The 19803-nt window shown below is 38.8% G+C and overlaps 1 protein-coding gene across 1 annotated transcript in view; it reads left to right on the forward strand.

The window, feature by feature from the left end:
* CFAP61 (cilia and flagella associated protein 61) overlaps positions 1-19803 on the forward strand; it is a 91378-nt gene that overhangs the window by 21475 nt on the left and 50100 nt on the right. The window contains 8 exon segments of the mRNA XM_042875281.1: positions 177-268; positions 1171-1358; positions 5057-5096; positions 6459-6598; positions 9992-10118; positions 10957-11034; positions 12209-12415; positions 14962-15096. Coding sequence (XP_042731215.1) covers positions 177-268; positions 1171-1358; positions 5057-5096; positions 6459-6598; positions 9992-10118; positions 10957-11034; positions 12209-12415; positions 14962-15096 — 1007 coding nt within the window.

The raw sequence follows: 19803 nt of genomic DNA on the forward strand, positions 1-19803 counted from the left end.
AGTTCTAGCCAAGTAAATACAGGAGAGTCTGTTTTAAACATGGTTTGTTACAAATAAATAAAACCAGCCTTTCAACAGAAGCAGTCTGGCACTCCTCCTCATCAGTTATCACTATGGTTCTGATGATTAAGCTTGCATTTTTAGACCTGATTTGTTTATTTTTTTACATTACTCAGATGAAGATAAAAGGAATCAAAAAAGTCAGGAAGCAGAAACCGTTTCATCTCAAAACTTGGAAGACATTAGTGATGAAGATGCAGCTGTGCAGGTAACACACAGCAGTGCTGGTGATTTTAAAACTAATTTGAAGCAGAGGTGGAGGCTGTTGGGACAAGCAGTGTTTCCTGTTTCTGCTCCTGCACTGCCCACTGCTGGCACCCACAGATCAGAATTGCTTTAGCTACGGTCTGTGTGGAGGTAGTAGATATGATTAACCAGAAGAGTTACCCATCTGGTTCCATTTGAACAGTGGGCAATATGGGAATTGGAACAAGTGACACTGAGGGATAAAAGGGACCCCTATGTATATGGGGGTTCGTGGCTTCAAGAGGCCTCTGATGAAGTTGAGAAGAGAGCATTTTGTAACAGGATGGGAGTCTGCTTGCATAGAAAGGTGTGTGAGTTTTGATGTTCTAACTCGCTGTTACCCAGCTTCAAATCTCTTATGGGCAGAAAGCTATCAAAGCTGTTAAAAAGTAGCAGTATAGCTTCAGCTTTCTCCCATAATTTGTGGAACTCACAGGGTCCTTGTTCTGACTGTGTATCTTCTGTTGTTTCTGGTGATGAAGCTCGACTTGATAAAAGAGCATTAATATGAAATGTATTGATGTAGTGTAGATCAGTATAGATATGCAGTATAGATAACAACGTTTTAATTTTCATATAGTTTTGCATCAGAGACATTTATTGCCTCACAAAGGAATTCCAACAATAACCATTTATGAATATTTTGCTCTGCAGCACCAACTTAAGCATTTTTAAAGACCGTTTTTGTTTAGTGTTTCAAAAACAACATGTTAAAAATGCCTCCTCAGACTTCTGTGTTTGTCAAAGTGACAGGTAAAATTCTGCTTAGAATGCTGTAAAATAGGAATGATGCAAGACCTTAATTTTAAAAAATGAAAATATTTTCCGGAATGTTTTATGTGATCACTACTTCTATTATTGCAGAAAGATGGAGTGATTGCTATTTCCCAAACTAAACTGCCTTTAGATGATGTCACACACATGGATTTTCATGCCTCAGCAACTTCCTTCCTTGAGGCTGAAGAAAAAGATACTTTTCATCCAATATATAGAGGAACTTCAAATGCTTTCTGTATTCGTCTATTTTGTATCGATGAGAAGTATGAAACTAGGTAAGTATGGATGACTGGTTACTGCTTTTCTAATCTTAGGAACGACTTTTAAAGTAACAGTTTTCAGACAAATCTGAAAGTGACAGCACGTGCTGCAGCTAAGTTAGATTCCTCTCACCTTTCATTTCCCCCCCTTTTTTTTTCTTTTACTTTCACTGATAACTTATTGCAACTTTCGACCTCCAGCTACAACTTTCTGTATCTGGTAAGACTGAAGGAAAAAAAGTAAGTTACTTTTGGTGCAGGAATAGTGGTTGAAGATACTAAAGAGCAGTACTGACACTTGAGGGATACCAGTCGTCGCTGATCGCCATCTGGACATTGAGCCACAGACCATCATTCTCTGGGTACAACCTTGCAACCAGTTCCTCATCCATCAAACAGTTCACCAATAAAGTCTATGTCTTTCCAATTTGGAGAGAAGAATATTGTGGGGGATCATGTTTGTGGCCATACTGAAGTCCGGCTGGATGACATCAGTGTCTCTTCCCTTGTTTACTGATGCAGTCACACCACAATAGAAGGCCATCAGGCTGGTCAGGCAGGACTTGCCCTTGGTGAAGCCGTGCAGGTTGTCCCATATCCCATCCCTCTCTCCCATGTGTCTTAGCATAGCTTCCAGCAAGGTCTGCTCCATGATCTTCCTCAGCACAGAGCCTGACATATCTGTAGTTGCCTGTGTCATCCTTCCTACCCTTCATAACAATAGGTGTGACAGTGCCTCATCCTTCTTACTCTTCTTAAAAGTAGGTGTGACAGTACCTTTTTTTCCAGTAACCAGGGACTTCACCTCACTGCCATGACTTTTCAAATATCATGGAGAGTAGCTTGGCAAGTAAATCAGCCAGTTCCCTCTGGACTTTGAGATGCATCTCATGCGGACCCATAGACTTATGGATATTCACGTTCCTCAGGAGATTGCAAACCTTACAGTGGGAGTGGCTTATTTCTTCCAACCCATCAGCTCAAGGGATGTGTGAAGAACAGTTGCCAGTAAAGATTGAAACAAAAATGTTGAGAACCTTAGCCTTCTCCTTGTCTGTTGTTATCAGCCTGCTTATATTGCTCACAAGAGGGACGGTATGCCTTCTTGAACTTTCCTTTTCTTTATGATGTACCTGTCAAAGCCTTTCTTGATCTTCTTTGCACCCTTTGTTAAGTCCAGTTCTAGTTGGGTCTTGGCCTTCCTGACCCCATCCCTAGCAGCATCCCTACACTCCTCCCAGGGCACCTATCCCTGCTTCCACTGCCTGTATATTTTCTTCTTGCTCTCCAGTTTGACCAGCAGGTCCCAGTTCAACCATGCCAGTCTCTTGCCTTCCTGTCCTGATTTTCTACACCTGGTGTGGAGAGGTCTTGTACCCTAAGGAAAGATTCCTTAAAGGTTTGTCAGCTCTGCTCTGTTTTTTGTCCTTGAGGGCAGATTCCCAGAGGTTTTGTTGACCATCTCCCTGAGGAGCTGCAGTTTGACTTTCCTAAAATTTAACATCTGATTTTACACTTTGTCTGTCCCATATCCCTCAGTAGTATGAACTCCACCGTTGCATGGTCACTACCCAGGGAGCCTCCAATTCTGATGTCACCAATCAATCATGGTGCAGGAAGTCTGTTCAAGAATGGACAATTTATGGACGATCTAAAAAAAAAAAAAAAAAGATGCAGGGTAATTATTGCAGAATAAAATAACTTTTTAAAGTTATACTAAGGTGAGGAACTTACTCTGAAATGATATAATATGCTGAAATAGCAAAACAAAACAGTGATCTACTGTAACTACGTTGGGAAATAATCTCTCTGTAGGCTGGTTGAATTCTTTGCTCATAGCATCCTTCTTAGGATAAGGATCTATCATTTCTTTGTCCACTTTTGACATTCTAGCTACCATAAGAACCACTGTTGTTTCTGTTCAAGGTATGTTGACTATGTTTATCACTGAACACTGCAGTCCCTTTCTTCTTTCCCTGGAGACATCTCAGATTCCAAGATGAATATCTTCAAGAAGATAGCATTCCTTTGTAGTCTTCCCCTAAGTTTAAGTCATGCAGGATCTTCTCAGAGCTGAGGATTCTCTAGATTGTTATTTTATGGTATTTTCCATGTATGTTTCCCTAGCTTTCACTATCACGATCCACCTGTTTGTGAAAGAATCTGACCACTAGAAAAGCAAATATGTCTGAGATGATGATATGAAGTAATCCTGACTGTATCCCAGAATTTCGTCATGAGGGAGTTACTGCTGACCTTCATAGCATGGATCCAGAAATAGTAATTTGGTTGTAATGTAGGTACAATTATATCTTAGCCCTTGAGGGAAATACACTGCTGAGGAATTTATGTTATCCAGTAGAGTTGCTAAATGTTTCCATCTCTTACATCTAGAGCTGTTATGTGGCTTGCTAGTACATATAAAGTGAAACATGAAGGAACAGAGCTATTTTCTACCTACAGATGTTTGATACTTTCTTAACTCCTTGAAAATTCTTCTATCTCCATTATTGAGTTCCTTGATGCCAAGAAGTTGCTGGACACCAGAGAATAGAAACATACACTGCTTCAGTGTTTTCCTTTCCTCTACTTACCTGTTTGCTTAACCAGTCTTAATTATGTATTATATGTATGTTGGCCACTCCAACGTTTCATATTAATTTCCATGGAAACTGCAACACATACAAAGAACACAATAAAACAATATGACAGGGCAAATTCCCAGCTACAAAGCGCTGTTTTGCAACAGTCACCACCATTAGTTGTGCATTTTTACCAGCAATGAACAAGAGCATGCATGCTGCACTCATCCAAATCTGCATGATGACAGCTGTGCATGGCTGTATGGAACATGGCTTGTCTTTCACATTGCTGTTGCCACTGCAGATATGCATCACCTCACTGTGCTCATATCCACCAGTTGCCCTCCATAAATCTTCAGTAAGCATCAGTGAATGTCAGTGGGTGCATTTTTTCTGCATCGAGCAATTCAGTGGCACACCTTGCCTTCATACACACTTCCATGTCAGACACCATTTTGTCAGACCGCCCTTCGGCTGCCATCTGCTGCATGACAACAAAATGTAATGGACTGTTAATGGGAAGGTTCAGTCTCTACTGCCATACCACCAATATCTGCCTCTGACGTCATGGGTCAGCATAATAAAGTGGAGACATTACTTCTGGAGCAGCCCTCATATAATATTTTAATAGGTGAGTATTTATACATTGTTAGTTTTCAAATTGTTCACTCAATCAGAAATATTTTAATTAAAAATGATTTCTCCTTCCATCCAGTAATAATGTTGCCATAGAAATTAAAGGGAACTTAGTTATTTTAATTACATGTTTGATGTGAAGAGGTTTTGCCATTATTTTTAGGTAACAGATATCCATATAGAACATCTTCAGAAGTCACATTTTGTATTATGGAGTAATATTACATGAAGCTTCATTATAGCTCTATTTGATAGGCTTTGATATCCTTACACAGAGGAGGATATGGATTAATTTGGTAGATTTATTAAGTCTTTTAAAACCCAAATGTCACTTTTCACTGTCACTGTGGAACAGAGTGTGGAAGTGCTCTAAACCAGTAGGTGAGAAGTAGAAAGGAATTAAGTATTTCTTACACTTACAAGGAAGTAAAAATTGAAATGTTTAGGGTCTGCTTGTTATGCATGTTTTCTAACCATGTTTACTCTTGGTTACAGATCACTGGATTTTTTGCATTATGTTTTCAAGCTTTTTCCAGTACGTATGCCTTAAAGTTTTAAAGTTTGCTCACATGTTTATGCTTGGAGGGACAATAATGACAGCAGCAGTACGTACATATAATGCCTGAGTAAATCAGTGACTCACAAGAGTGCACTATGGATTGCTGTCCTGTGCTGAGTTACCCTGAGGAGTCCAACTTCTCTTCTTGGCTGCTTTTGGGCTTTATGTATTGTGTGCATAAGTTCTTTGTTTATGTTTTGTAGGTATGTTTCATAGCAGTTTATTTTTGTTTTTTTAGTGTCTAGGAAATGACACTATTAATGAAATCTGTAGTATTTGCCTATATGCTAAACCAGGAATGTTTGCGTTAAAGCTAATGTGAGGCAAAGAAGATTGTGAATTAACAGTGCAGTAGCTATTTCACATTAACTCTCTGTGTAATCAATCTGTATCTGAGGCAACAAAGTATATTTTCTATGGCATCCTTAATGCATACTGTAGCATTGTAAATTCCCTCTACAAATTCATGCATGGTAGCATTGTTTAGAAACAGCTTACCACTGATGCAGAAGTGGCCCTAGCTATTAGCATGTACAAAAACGCTTCTCACTTCCAAAGAAACTTCCCAAAGAAAGTGAACACAGAAAAGGACCTCAAATTTCATAGTAATTTATCCATCCAACAATATACCTGCCATCTGTAGTTTCTTGAAACAAAATGGCACAATAAAATCACCGGATGTAGTAAGAGAAATTAACCACGTGATATCCTTAAACTGCCTGCAAATACAGTGTGTGCTTGTGATGTGTGTGTACCCTGTAACATATATGTACCAGAAATGCCAAATTAGGACAAACTGGACATCAAAGTATACATGAAGCTGATAAAAGCAAGGTCAATCTGAGCTTGCATGCTGACGATTTGTTGAGGATTTTAGGGCATGCTGCTCTAGTTGTTGGTCTCACTTAGCTGCAAATGTGCAGAAGATCCCAGAGAAACATACGTTGTCTTAAAATTCCAGTGCAACAGAATTACAGCGTAGAAGAAGAACCTATCCAGGAAAATAGGTTAGCTCTAAAGGTCTGGGCATAAGGAGTAATGTTTCCACTGAGGAAGAAAAGAAAAACGGGGAGAAGAAGGACCTTTAGGAATGCCAGGACAAGACTTTACTACTAGAGCTAAAAGACTCATTTCTGTAAGCTGAATTAATTTTGGGTTTATCCGTTCCTTCATGCTGCCTGTGCATCAAGCCATCTAGGTAAAGCAGCATTTGGAGTGTATGTACATTTTAAGCAAAGCATTCAGGTTATTTTCTTTTTATCCCCTGTAGTCAGAAGCTTCTGTGAAAAGCTGGCATTGAGATCACTGAGAGTCTATATTCTCTGCATATATTTTCAGGACAAAGATTTCTGTATCATCCTTGTGCCACATTGTGTACCAGAGTTCTACCTGATCCAGAGTTTTGTTCGAGTTGCCCCTTCCTGTACTTCCCAGTTTGGTCGTGAGCTTTACGTGTTCCACTGTGCAGGACTGCTCGAGTGAGTCATGTGCCTCACAACAACAAATGAAGGACTCTGAATTACTTTTATAATTGCATCATCCAACCTAACATCAGATGTATATTCCTGCTTGCTCTTGCAAATGTGCATGGTACAGTGCAACGTCTTACAAATTGCCTAAATGACCCCAAAACTATTTGGTTGAATAGCACAAGTCTGTGCCTGGAACAATTAGGCTTTAGCAACATTACTGCAACTGCTGTCTCACTTCTTGTTCTGGAGTGAATTCTAAGCCTACTGAGATGTATCTCCACCTCCACGTAACAGTATAATTGACAGTGTAGAAATACGGTTATAATGTCAGTAAAATAAATTAATTAGCGACATAAATTTTAATTAAACCAAAAATGAGGTAATTAGAAACGTAAAAGCAAGTGGTCTTCTGACTGCCAGCATTTCTGTAGTTGATTTTATAGAAGAAAGAAAAAAAAATGCAATAAGAGGATTCATTTAAAACTTGTACCTGTGTATCTTATCCAAGTTACCGCACTGAAGAACAAGGCCAACAGAGAAATGCTGTCCACCATTTGACCCTTTTGACTTGGACCAGCTTGAATAACATTAATATTTGAAAGCCAGGTGTAGATTTAGTTCTTGGAAGCATAAAATAGCTCTCTTGCAAAAGAGATTTGCAGTAATGTACATCTGAAACATACACACAGCAGTAACCTCGTTGTTGAGTATCTATTTTACCTAAGTTATCTCTAGGTTATTTTTGGTGCTGAATCGTGTATTTCATTTCTTTCACATTCTGTGCTACTTTGTATGTTTCTACAGTCTGAAATACTGGCAAACTGGGATACAGAACCTCTCTGGTTATGATTCTTGTTACATTGCATTTAAGTTTTCCAGTGCTTTGTTTGTATGACAAATTGGCCCAAACACCAATCTTAAATTTTTGGCACAACTGGAGATTTTCCCTTATGCTTCTTATAAACGTAGCTAAATACTACTTGATTTCAGAGAAATACTTCTGTTTTAGTTGCATACTTAATCACCATTGATGGTATACAAATAGCTTGTGCAGGAACTGGCCAGCTACTCTTGGACCTACGCAGAAGCTTTTTTACCATGGGATGGAATTGAGCTTCTGTGTGTTATGTAAGAATCCAGCTGGCCAAAGATAAAGCCACTGGAGTAATTCCTGTTAATCTCAGTCACAGCTGTTCAGTAACAGAGCAGTAGGATTGGTAGTCATGAGTCCTTTTGCGATTTTGATAAAAATTAAACTTGTTATCAAGGTTTTTTAAAGGACCTTAAAATTTTGATTGCATTGTGCATATTCCAAGCAGTACCCGAGCCTTTCTATGGCAACAAAATAAGATTATTAGTTGCATTTTCCAGACCCTTTGCAGCTGTGCTGGAAAGGAGAAAAAAAAAAATCGCCTTCAAAAAAGATGCATAAGAAAGCAGGCGAAGCTTTTAGAAAATTTCTATGCACAACTCAGTGCACAACAGCAGATAACTCGCTTAGAAAAAAGTATGAAAAAGTAAAAGATCAATATATTGTACTTGCACCAAGAGCTTTCAAAAGGCATGTGAGTGAAAAGGACTTCACATAAAACGAATTAAAAGGAAAACAGGGGTAAGAAGGTGGGAATCTGAAGACATGAAAGGGCAAAATCAGAAGAGGCACAGGCACAAAATGAGATACTGATTAGCAAAGGTTGGAGAAGGAGTAAGAAAAAGTGTTAAGTACACAAAAAGCAAGAGTGCAGCAAATGGAAGTATAGGTCTGCTACTTAACAGTGAAGGAGAAAAAATAACAGATGAGAAGGCATAGGCTGAACTGCTTAATGGGTACTTTCCTTCAATTTTCACTAAAAGGCATAATAATAATAACAGTGTCCTGGCTTCTGGGCAGTCAAAGGAACTGGGCATCTGAAGTGAGTTAATTCTTTGCTGGAAGAAAAATGAACCCGACCTTGGGTAGTCCTTCCTACTCTGTCATACTCACAATGGATCTGGTTGTTTTAACTATCCATTTATTTATTTTAAAGTGTTCATGTTATTTACACAACGTAACATTACATGGTGTTTTTCTAGCAATGAGGTACTAGAAATGTACCTCATTAGTGGTCCAGTTGCTTTCTTTTGAACACATGGGGAGGAGAACTCAAATCAATGGGCACAAGAGTGGCAGGAAGATGGAATGCTTATGGGTTGCAAAGTTAACCGTATTGTTGGTCTTGTTGGCCTTCATCCTCATCACTTGTTTGAACTTGTAATTAACTGTCTGTTGAAATGTCTTAAGTGTGGAAACTGAGCCAAAGCTCGCTTAGAAATTGAGGATTAGATTGGTGTTTGGATGCCAGATGCAGGGTTTCTTGCAGAAATTAGTAATCAAATGTACATTCTTGAGCACTCAGGTAGTTGAGTTGAAAGTATTTGATGAGATTGAGCTATAATATATTTGGTAGTTATATTTTATTTTGAAGTAGCTGGTACTTATGGACTACTAAATAGATGTATTATAGATTATAGTTACGTCTCTACCTGTGCAACCTGGTATAAGGAGCCTGCTTTGGCAGAGGGGTTGGGCTAGATGATCTTTCGAGGTCCCTTCCAGCCCCTACAATTCTGTGATCCTGTGATATTCATTAGAACCAAAATCAATTTCATTGTAACTTAGGCTGAAAAGCTGCACATACAAGTTTAAATTTAAAACAAGAAAATCAGGAATTGGAGTTATACTACACAAACTGCAGGTTTTGTAAATTATGGTTGAAAGATCTTAATGGTTGGAAATGAAGTTACAGTTGAGTTCCTTGACAGGCTCATCAGTCTTGACAGCATAAGCCTTGTTCAACCAAGAATGGTCAGTGTCTTTGTCAGGCAGCAGAATAATTCCTCAGCTGCTGTAGATGGTCACTGAAGTAATTTTTTTTCCATAAGCATTGGGTGGGAACATGTTTTTTTTTCTTTTCTTCCTCTTGTTGTGTTTCTTATTTCCTCTCTTTCTTTTCTTTCATTTTCTCCTTGCGTGTCAGTGCATAGTAATGGATTTTGTTCTCGCAGATTCTTTGCTTCCTGTCTCTCCTTTTATGCTCATGGGATGGGATTGTTGCGATTACAGGTATGTCAGTGTTTGCGGTGTGGGACTGGGCTGTAGGTGCTTAAGGACTAAGTGTTCAGCAGCTTTGAAAGCAGCATTCTTGAGTTGTTTTAAGCAGGTGTGTGATCTCTGCTACTGAACAATGAAATATACAGCAACTGGAACAGCAGTCATAGCAATCAACTCCAGCTTCTAAAAGACATATTTGGTGCTTCTGTAAGACACATCTTCACACACACGGGAAATGTAGTGTTTAATTTGTCATAAGGTAACCTTTCTTCCTTTCTGTTTTTTTGTTTTGTTTTGTTTTTTAATAGGTCTTTTAATGTAAGAAGAGCAACAAGCAATGATATACTTGGAGTCAAAACGCTCATTAAAACACTGACCTTGAATGAAAGTATATTGAGTGACTTAAATACATTTATAGTGGCTCGCGGGGATCCAGTGAGTATTTGCTGTAAATATATTTAGAATACAGTGGATACATACTGATAAATATATTTACAGTTTGTTATGTTTCTCTAAACTGGTGAACTCTATCTATGTAACCAATTGGTACCAACAATTGGTATAGGCTGTATGCAGCTTGACTAGATGGTTAAGCCTATTTGTGGCCTACACCAATTAATCATTCCATTCCAAACTCCTCAAATACAGAGACACAAACAAGCTGGATGCATTTTTTTTTTTGGCCATTGACAGCCTGACAGTTTCTTTTCTTGCACATAAATCTGATTGCATGATGAACATGTACATGTTCTTTGTTATATGATAGTGGCTTCTTTTTCCTTCCAGTAATGCACCCAGATATATGCCCATCAAACAGTAGGAAACATGCATTTTTTTTTCATAGTGGAACATGCATAGACAAAATACTGTTAACATTACCAATCGTGCAATTGTAGAAAAATCCATTTTATGCTACAACTGATGAAAACTTAATCTATATATTAATATTATTTCCTAAGATCTGACCTTAACCCAGGCTAAATTAGTGGCTGAGCATATAGCTCTGCTATAGCAGCTAGATGCTAAACTAAGCTTTAGTCCAGCATGGTTTCAAGTATATAGGTATATATGTACACGTACATATTGTTATCTACTATATACTGTTTGAACTTTATACCTTAAGGTAAGAGAGAAGGACTGAATTGGTGTAGTGCATAAATACATACTGGGAAAATATTTTAGCTGTGCTTATGTGGTGAAATACATGTTTAAGATAACATGACAAGATCAGTAATAAAATATGAACTGTGTTTATGATGCTGTTGCCTTACAGGATGGGACCCCAGTGCAGGCATTTGTAGCAGAAGTTTTGGATCAAATAGTTGGCATTTCTGTCATTAGAGATGAAATGGTAAATTCTACTTATATTTTCCCCATTTGTTATATCTGAATCGTATGAAAAAATGCTAACAATCAGCCCTCAGCACCAAAGGCTGAGTTCTGTGCTTGCCACTGTACAAATACCTAACAGAAAATATACGTAAAAACCACTGGTTCTTTGTCTCTTTGCTACGTAGACAGCATCACTTTGTTTCTCATAGACAGTGATTGACACACACATGAAAAAAATCATCCTGATAGTTGCAAGAAGCTTTTTGATGGGTTCCGAAAGTACAGACATCCTACCTCCCTGTTTTGCTCTTTAGTACAAAGCCATTCTGCCTCTAGCTGTTAGGAATCACTTTTTTTACCCCCTGATTTCCAAAGTGGTTTTGCTAAGCCTACTGTGAAAAGTAGCAGCTTTCCTTTTAGATTTACTTTCTTAACCTTTTTCCCCACCAGTGGCTTTTGAGTGATTATAAAGTGAACTTAACTTCAAAACATACAAACAAAAAACATGCTCTAATGGAGTACCAAAGAAAGAAAAAGTTTCACATTATTCTTGGAAAGTAGTGCTCTTTAATTCTTTGTGTTATGGCCTTCTGCTGATGAAAAGACAGATTTAAGATCTTTCAGCAGCTGTAGTGCTTAGTTCTTAAACTAAGGAGTTGTTGCTTCTATTTACAAAAGTAACACTTATACTAAGGGCCTTGAGTTAAAAGGATGCTGCAATTTCTTGAGTGTATAAGTGTACAAAATTCTCAACTTCTCACTTCAATGTGGAAAATTTCTTGGAAGGCATTTCTTGCACAGTCCTTTTCTAAAGTTTTCCTTTTTTGGTTTAAGTTTTGTGAGGAGACAGCCTAGACTTCTATCTAAAGTCAGCAAAACAGAGGTGTTCTCTTTCTTTCTTTTTTCATGAATGCCCATTAATCTGTGTCAGACATTGCTGTGAAGGAATCATATATGCATTCCATGTAAATAAAAGTTGGCATACAGAAGAATGGATTTTGATGCAATGAAAAGATTTTCGAGAAAAAATGTGTTCAGTCAGTCTGCTTTAGTTGTATAATCCTCAGTGGAGCTTCAATTCAGTGTTCTTATTTAATTCTGAAATTGATATAAAATTACCTCATTGGCACTTGCTAAAATATCATAGATACAGATTTTTAATCACTGCTCATTTCCAGATTCTTGTTTTCCAGGACACTGTGTATATTCAAACACATTACAACATTGAAGACTTTATTCGTTTTAATGACTACCAGCAAGAGGAACATGGAGAGCTTTACCACTTTGTCTTAAATCCAATATTTCGTCACTATACCAAACACTTTCTAAAGGAAATTCTTCGCTTGGCCCACAAATCTTCTCTTTTCTACCCTGTTTATCCACAGTATGCAGAAGGCAAGGTAAGAATGGAGTTATTTCTATTTTATGTATTGAGTATTATCACGTTTGCTCATTTGATTCTTTTTGCTTCTATGACTGATGGAAAAAAGGAATTTTCTTGGTAACCTGAAGCAAATTGTGCTTTTTTTTCTTCTTGCATCATGTAATCTGCATTCATAGATACAGCTGTCACTTAGAAGGTTTAGTCCATAGTGCTATCAGCAGCACATACAAGTCAAAACTTACTCAATATCTTCAGGAAGCATTTGGAGGAGCCTAAGTTTGAAGTGGCCTTGGCTTTGGCCCTTTCTTTGCCAAGACTGTGAAGAGAGAAAAGCTCTTCTTAGGGGGTGGCTTCTTCTGAGCTGAATCACTCTTTACAAGTGCCTGTTTTTGGGTTGAATTTAGAAGATCCTTAGGGCATCTGTTCTCTAAATATAGTTAGATATCTTAAGTTACACACATTAGTATGTTGCCCTGGGAGCAGCACAGTAGAGGAATAATGTATTTGGTACCTCCTCGTTTGTTTCTAGGTGAAGTATATATACTTCTCACCCACATAGATTCTCATTTTGCTGTTGCCTCGTGTGTTGTCAGCCCCTCTATAAATGTGCTGTAGTACTGATAAGCAAGTTTTCCCAATAGATCTGTTCCAGGATGGGGTAGCAAGCATTCAGTATGCCCAATCCTGCCTAAGTAGGACCCTGTGTCTGAGTTGAAAGTTGTAGTTTGTGTGACTTCATTTCTGGCCCCTGTGTTGGATGCACTGTTGAAAAAAACCAAAGAACTGTCATAACTCATCATCTGAGGAGACCAACATCATGGTTTACTTTAATTGCTTTCAATTCATATCAGTTATCAAGCATGTATAAAATGAGAAGGAATAATGCACATATAACAACTTTTTTTTTTAACAACTTGTATTTCTTGTCATAGTTTATTACCAGAACCTAATCAAGTTGTGCTGTCTCACATACAGCTGCTCAGCTGCATAATAAATTTTGAGAAGTACCCCTATTTGTTCAGATTCAGATTGAAGTGGAGGGCAGGGAAAAGAAAAGAATGCTTTCACTGAGCACAGTACAACATGAGCATATTAAAAACACATCCAGCTGGTTTGCAAGAACACTTTAGAAATGATTAAGGTACTTCAGACTGGTTTTTACCATGGGGATCTAGGCATCTCATCGTTAGTGAAAATTTAACTTGTACTTCTGCAAGGGCCACCTAAAAACCATAAACATCTAATGCTGTGTGAGAAAATTCATTTCCAATGACGTAAGTTGTAGAAGCAAAAGAAAAGATGATTTAAAAAATATCCATAGCCATATACAGCTAGTATCTGACCTGGTCACTAAGCTCCTGCCAGAGTTAATGGAGAAAACACAGTGCATCCAGAGGGCAGTTCATCAATCATAACTACCAGTCTTAGGACAGGAAGAATTGCCCTCTGGAGATGCTCACCTCTTCAGCTCTAGGGAGGTGTCTGCATGGCTAGCTAGATTAAGTTCCTATCTTCTAGATGGTGACTTATGTGTTTTGAAATTGCCACCCTTTTTAACATAGGAATTTTGACAGATTGAGCGGGTCCATTTTCAGAAGGGTGTATTTTCCTGCTTCTCCAGTGTGCATTTTGTGGAGTTTTATCAAGCGTTCTCTTGAGAAACTAATGTCCTCCTGTAGCATTAGGTTCTCAGGTTCTTCAGAGGTACTTAGAAAAATGCAGTTTAATGGCAATGGATGGAAGAGAACTTAAACCTTACTAATAATTCCAATTTGGTCTACATCTAGATTAAAGTAATCTCTAAGTCACTTTAGCTCATTGTTGCTTTATAATAAATGGGTAAAAGTGATATTTTACTCAGTTCTCCATGGTGTAACGCTCCTTTTCTTTTCAATATTTCTGGATGGAATGGTACTTCAATGTAATTTAGTTTGCATTAATGCTCATTCTCTATTTCCTGTAATTCTGCTGTATTTTTTTTCCTTTTCATGTCATAAGTTATGATGGAGCCAGTCATGCTGTAATAAATGGAATAAAGCTCCTTCTTACGGTCCATGCTGGTCTTATTAACAGTCAGGTTTTCATTCACTTCAAGTTTATGCCAGTTTATTAACATTTATCACTTGGATTAAATTGACATTTTAGTTGGTATAGTATTTTTACATAAATTCATAACCATTCTCTGCCAAACAAGCAAAGGTTAGCAGTAAGCAGATAACATAGCTTAATGAGGTCAAATCAAGCTGATTCATGATCACTATGGAGAAAAATATCCTCCCGGGGAAAATACTTGTGCTGAAAAATCCTATAAACCAAACCACTTGTTTATCTGTCATTCCCACAGAGATAGTAATGTAATTACACTCATAATTATCTTCATTAGTGTCAGGAATTATCTGCAATTCATTCCTCTGCTCTGAGTATGTTTGTTTATTTACTGATTTTTCTCTCAGATTTAGCCAACAGAGCTAAGAATTCTGTATTTGCAAAGGCACACAACAGACATCTGTGATGTGCTGTTCTGACATTCTCTCTGCTGAAATATAGATCACTGTCTTTCAGTTTCAGAATCCCTTTGCCCATTCCCTGACATCTGCCCTTCATTACATGGTTCCCGTGCGACCAAGACGACAGATTGTCTATCCTCTGGAAGAGCTTGGCATAAACGCTCCATCAGAGCAGGTCTCCAAGGATCAGGTGGGTAACAGAAGCAGCAGCAGGCTGCCAGAGGGGCAGACTGCCAGCTAATGCAGGGTTTGGCAGATGGGATGGCATTACCAACTTAGTGTTGATAGGTTGCTTCTTAATTACATCGAACATGGTGTCCATACCCTTACGATCCCAGTTTTTCTTCTATACAACCACTGTTTTTTCTAAGCTTGAATTTAAAACATATTACAAACGTCAATCACTAAGCTGTAATTTTACCTACTAATATATGCTTATGTTTTAACAATATTTTTTTCCATAATGGTACTTTCAAACTCACGAAACATTTTAAATGTTATGAGTTAAGTGTGTGTGTTATGCTCTTCAAGTGAAAAAATACAATTTACAATTCTGATGTTTTCTGTAGAAATTACTTAGATCAGTGTATTTTTTGTTCTCAGTCCTGAAGTCAGGTTTCTTCAGTGCACAAGATACCTTCAAAAATAAGTAAAAATACCAGAAATAATTTAACAGCAAAAGAACCCACATTGTTTTCACTACCAAGCAGTATCAAACAGATACCCACGCTTAACACAGGAATTTATTATATAACACTCATGCAGTTGTAACTTGTTGGTGTCTTACTATTTGGTTTGTTAAACAACTTATACTATCTCATCACTAAAACGTGATGTGAATACGTTCCTTACAAAAGTAAGTAGTGAAGCTGAAATACTAGGAAAAAACCCAATTAGTGATAGATACTCTTGGTAGATAGCTGTAATTTATGGAAGAAATGTCATTAGAGAGTTTTATGTGTGTCTCATTACTTCCAGACGGCTGAGATAGGTTTCCATATGATGTTTTTAGTGATGTCCTTTTAACAGTTAGTCAATTTTTTTACTACCAAAACTCTACACTTGGCAGCAATTGGCAAAGCAAAATCCTGAACATGGCTGAGGCCACTGAAATGACTTTGGTGATGTCTCTCTCTCAGTATATACATCCCTACATACCTCTTCTTTACAGAATAAGCTCTCTAAGGCTTTTCTTTAAGCTAATTCCTATTTTATTTTTAAAATGCATTGTTACCAGCTCAGTAGAAGAGCTCACCGTAGTGTTTTTGTTTGAGTTAGATCACAGACCTCCAATTTTTGAGAGATTTGCTCATCTGGTGTCTGCTCTATTCCTGAGTTCTTTCTACAGATTTCTTGAGAGTTGCAAGTAGTGAGATAATTGTTTTAAATCTCCAGAGTTTGAGTTTCTACTGAATAAAATACACACATTTTCACTAGCAAAGTTTTGCTGATTTGAAAAAAAAAAAAAATAGGTAGTCACTCTAAGTATCTCTGCATATGCACCAGCATTAATTATGTATTTTTGACAGACTGTGTTCTGTCAAAACTGACATCTGGGCCTGATCCCTAGGCAGTAACTTGAGGATAAAGCTAGTCCTATACTGCTGCCTATAGTTTTCTGAAATACCAAGAATTTGAAACCATGCAAAGATGAACTGACTCTTCTGCTGAGTGAATGAAATGACCTTTGGCCAGCATAGTTGGAAAAGCTTTTTAGTTTAAGAGGTGAGCTACCACAAGGGACTGCATATGCTAGTAAAAGTAAGAAGCTGTTGCTACTTTCAGATCTCGGATGTTTCGTAAGCTCTGGCATGTAGCCAGGCATAAGGCATTTGCCCACTCTTTCAAGTTGCAGAAAGGATGATTGATGCAAATCAATAGTCTTGCTCTTTCCTACAAAATGCTGCAGCTGAGCTGCAAATAGAATGAGGTATATTTTTATAAAGTAAGTATAATCAACTTTCAGTAGGCCCAGAGTTATCGTACCTGTGCATTACCGCGGCAATCAAAAGGCCTGCTCAGACACTCTGTAAACAGAAAGGCCCAATCCCTTTTTCAAAGACCCCAATATCCTACCAAGGAGTCAAATATGATAATTCCGCCAAATAGAAAGGTTGAGAATTGTCACCTTGAAAAACAGACGGATTTTGGTCATGGGTAGAGATGCTGGCAGGCTAGAAAGTGAGGTAAAAGGAAAAATGGAAAAGAATTTTGGAATTTACGTATGGAGAAGAGAGGGAAAGGCAAAAGGGAGAAGAATAAGCTGGAATAGGAAGTAGTGTGGGAAGCTGTCTGAGGCAGGCTGTTCAAGCAGTAAGGAGAAAATGTCCATTACATCTTTGTTGGGGTGGTTTTAAACATGCTATTTCCCAAGCTGTTGTGTAGATAGAGGCTAGATCTTGCAAGGTCTTAACACTTTTGGGCAAACAGGGATTCCAAGTATTTGAGACAACTACTCCTTTCTCTACTGTGTCTCTTCTGGCTCACCAAGCTTATTTTAACAGAGAGGGCTTTTCTTTCTTATATATAAAAATCCAAAGCATTTCTTTCTAACCTTAGCCCATCCCTGCTTTGTTTTTGAAAGCAGGAAGATTGGTTATTATTGTAACTCTCATTTTAAGTAGCTCTGCAGTGGTGGCAGTTTTTTCACATGCATTTACAATCTTTTTATTGTAATGTATCTCAAGTTTGGAAATAGATAATTTTCATTTGATTGCCCTCCTTAAGTAATTGCTTGAGTATCTCTCTCTTATGATGGAGATGATTGTAATGAAATTCTTGCTTTGATACCCTCAAGATGCCCCTTGATATCTAGCCATCAACATCTGCTGCTCATCCACTGCTCTAGCAGCTTTTTGCCTTCCTCTTGTCCCAGCCTTTTTTTTTTTTTTTTGAGTTGTCTCCTTTTCTTGCTGCAAAATTTATTTTTCACCAGTAACAGCTTGGGCCTCAGCAGCTCAGCCATTCAGTGTCTGAGCACAGTTCTTGATTTGTGCATACGTTATCTCTATAGGCCATTAGTGGCTTAGTATCAGAGAGAGAGTGCACAGTGGGAGCCTGGGGGCTCAATCAATTTGCATCCCTCTTTAGTACTTTGCAGCCTGCTTGTGAGCATGAAGAGATTCATTTGTAAATAGTGACCCAGTACAGATAAACGGGACCCACAATGACTCTCTTCTGTTTCCTTCCTGCAAAGCCAGAAGCTGAAGCAGTGATCTAAATCAGAAAAGCTTCACCCTCAGCTTATTCCCACTTGTTACCAGTCCAGGTGGATCTTGGCTGTGCAGATGAGAGGTGGCTTTCCTGCAGGTCTGGATTAGTTGTTGTAGACAGATGAGCACCAGAAATTGTTTGTTTGTCTGTGGTAACTTGTTCTTCTCAGCTCTCTGTCAAAACTCTCTAATCTAATAAAGTGTCTGGAAAAAGAAAAAAGAGGAAAAACCCATGTGCCACTCTGCATGAATTCCTGGCCTGCTCACTCCTCCTGCTTTTACCAATACAAGCTGGGGGATAAAAGGGTTGAGTACAGCCCTGCTGAAAAAGACTGGTACTGGTGGATGGCAGCTGGACATGAGCCAGCACTGTGCCCTCTGCATCCCAGCCCAGAGAGCCAGCCACATCCACATCCACAGCAGTGTGGCCAGCAGGGTGAGGGAGGGGATCTGCCCCTCTGCTCTGTGCTGTGAGACCTCACCTGGAGCACTGCGACCAGATGGGGAGTGCTCAGTACAGGAGAGACATGGAGCTGTCAGAGAGTGTGCAGAGGAGGGCTGCAAAAATGAACCCAGGGATGGAACACCTCCCTGTGAGGACAGGCTGAGAGCTGGGCTGTGCAGCTGGAGAAGGGAAGGCTCCAAGGTGACCTTTCAGTATCTAAAGAGAGGTATAAGAAAGAAGGTGATCCTCTTTAGCAGGATCTGTGGTGACAGAACAAGGGTGCATTATCAAAGAATATTAGGCTGTTATAATCACAAAAAAAAGAAACAAAACAAAACAAGAGAGTTAGACAAAGTAGACTATGATAACAAATGAGAATAAATAGAAGGCTTACCCTTATGCTAGGCTCACTCACAAAACACCAGCAGAGCTCCTTCCCCACTGGCAGCCAGCTCTTCAATAGGTCTAGGAGGGCTGCAGCCAGGCTCCACCCTTCCGGCAGCACGGGTGAATTGCCTTCAGCTGTGCTCCTCTGGCTGACTTATGGCTCACCTCAGGTGCTCAATCAGAGGTTCAGGCCGTGGCTCAGCAGTTCCCATACAAAGGGAAAATGGCTTCATGCTCAAAGAGGGGAGATTTAAGTTGGGTATAAGGAAAAAGTCTTCTACAATGAGGGTGGTGAGGCACTGGAACAAATTGCCTAGAGATATGGTTGATGCCCCATCCCTGGACGCTTTCAAGGCGAGGTTGGATCAGTCCCTAGACAACCTGATTTAGCTCTCCATGTCCCTGTTTATGGTAGGGGAGTTGGACTAGATGGCCTGTAAAGGTCCCTTCCACCTCTAAGGATTCTGATTCCATGGTTCTGTGAACTGAGTTTCATGGTGCCTAAGACAGCATGAGTTCTTTCTGGGGTCTCACTGGGAGAGCTCAGCATAAGGTTAAGATACTCACTTTTAAGGCAGAAATGCATCATAGAGAAACATAACTTACCATAAAGCAAGCAACTATTTAACTGAGTTATGCAACCACCCTTGTCTCTCCTTGTTCTTATCCTATTTCTCTTCTTTCAGTGTTGTTTCTAGTTTTAGCCAGGCTTCTGATCTCTGGTTAAGATGACTGTGACTCCAAAGAAATAGAGTTTCAGCACTCTACCTGTTCTTCCTCTCTGTTGCCTGGCCTTGTTATTAAAGCTTTGCCTTGGTTTTAAGGCAACCCCAAGGTTGCTCTTAAACCACAA

This window comes from Lagopus leucura, unplaced genomic scaffold (assembly GCF_019238085.1).
Source record: "Lagopus leucura isolate 7727_CA_CO unplaced genomic scaffold, USGS_WTPT01 Super-Scaffold_73, whole genome shotgun sequence".
Lineage (NCBI taxonomy): Eukaryota > Metazoa > Chordata > Aves > Galliformes > Phasianidae > Lagopus > Lagopus leucura.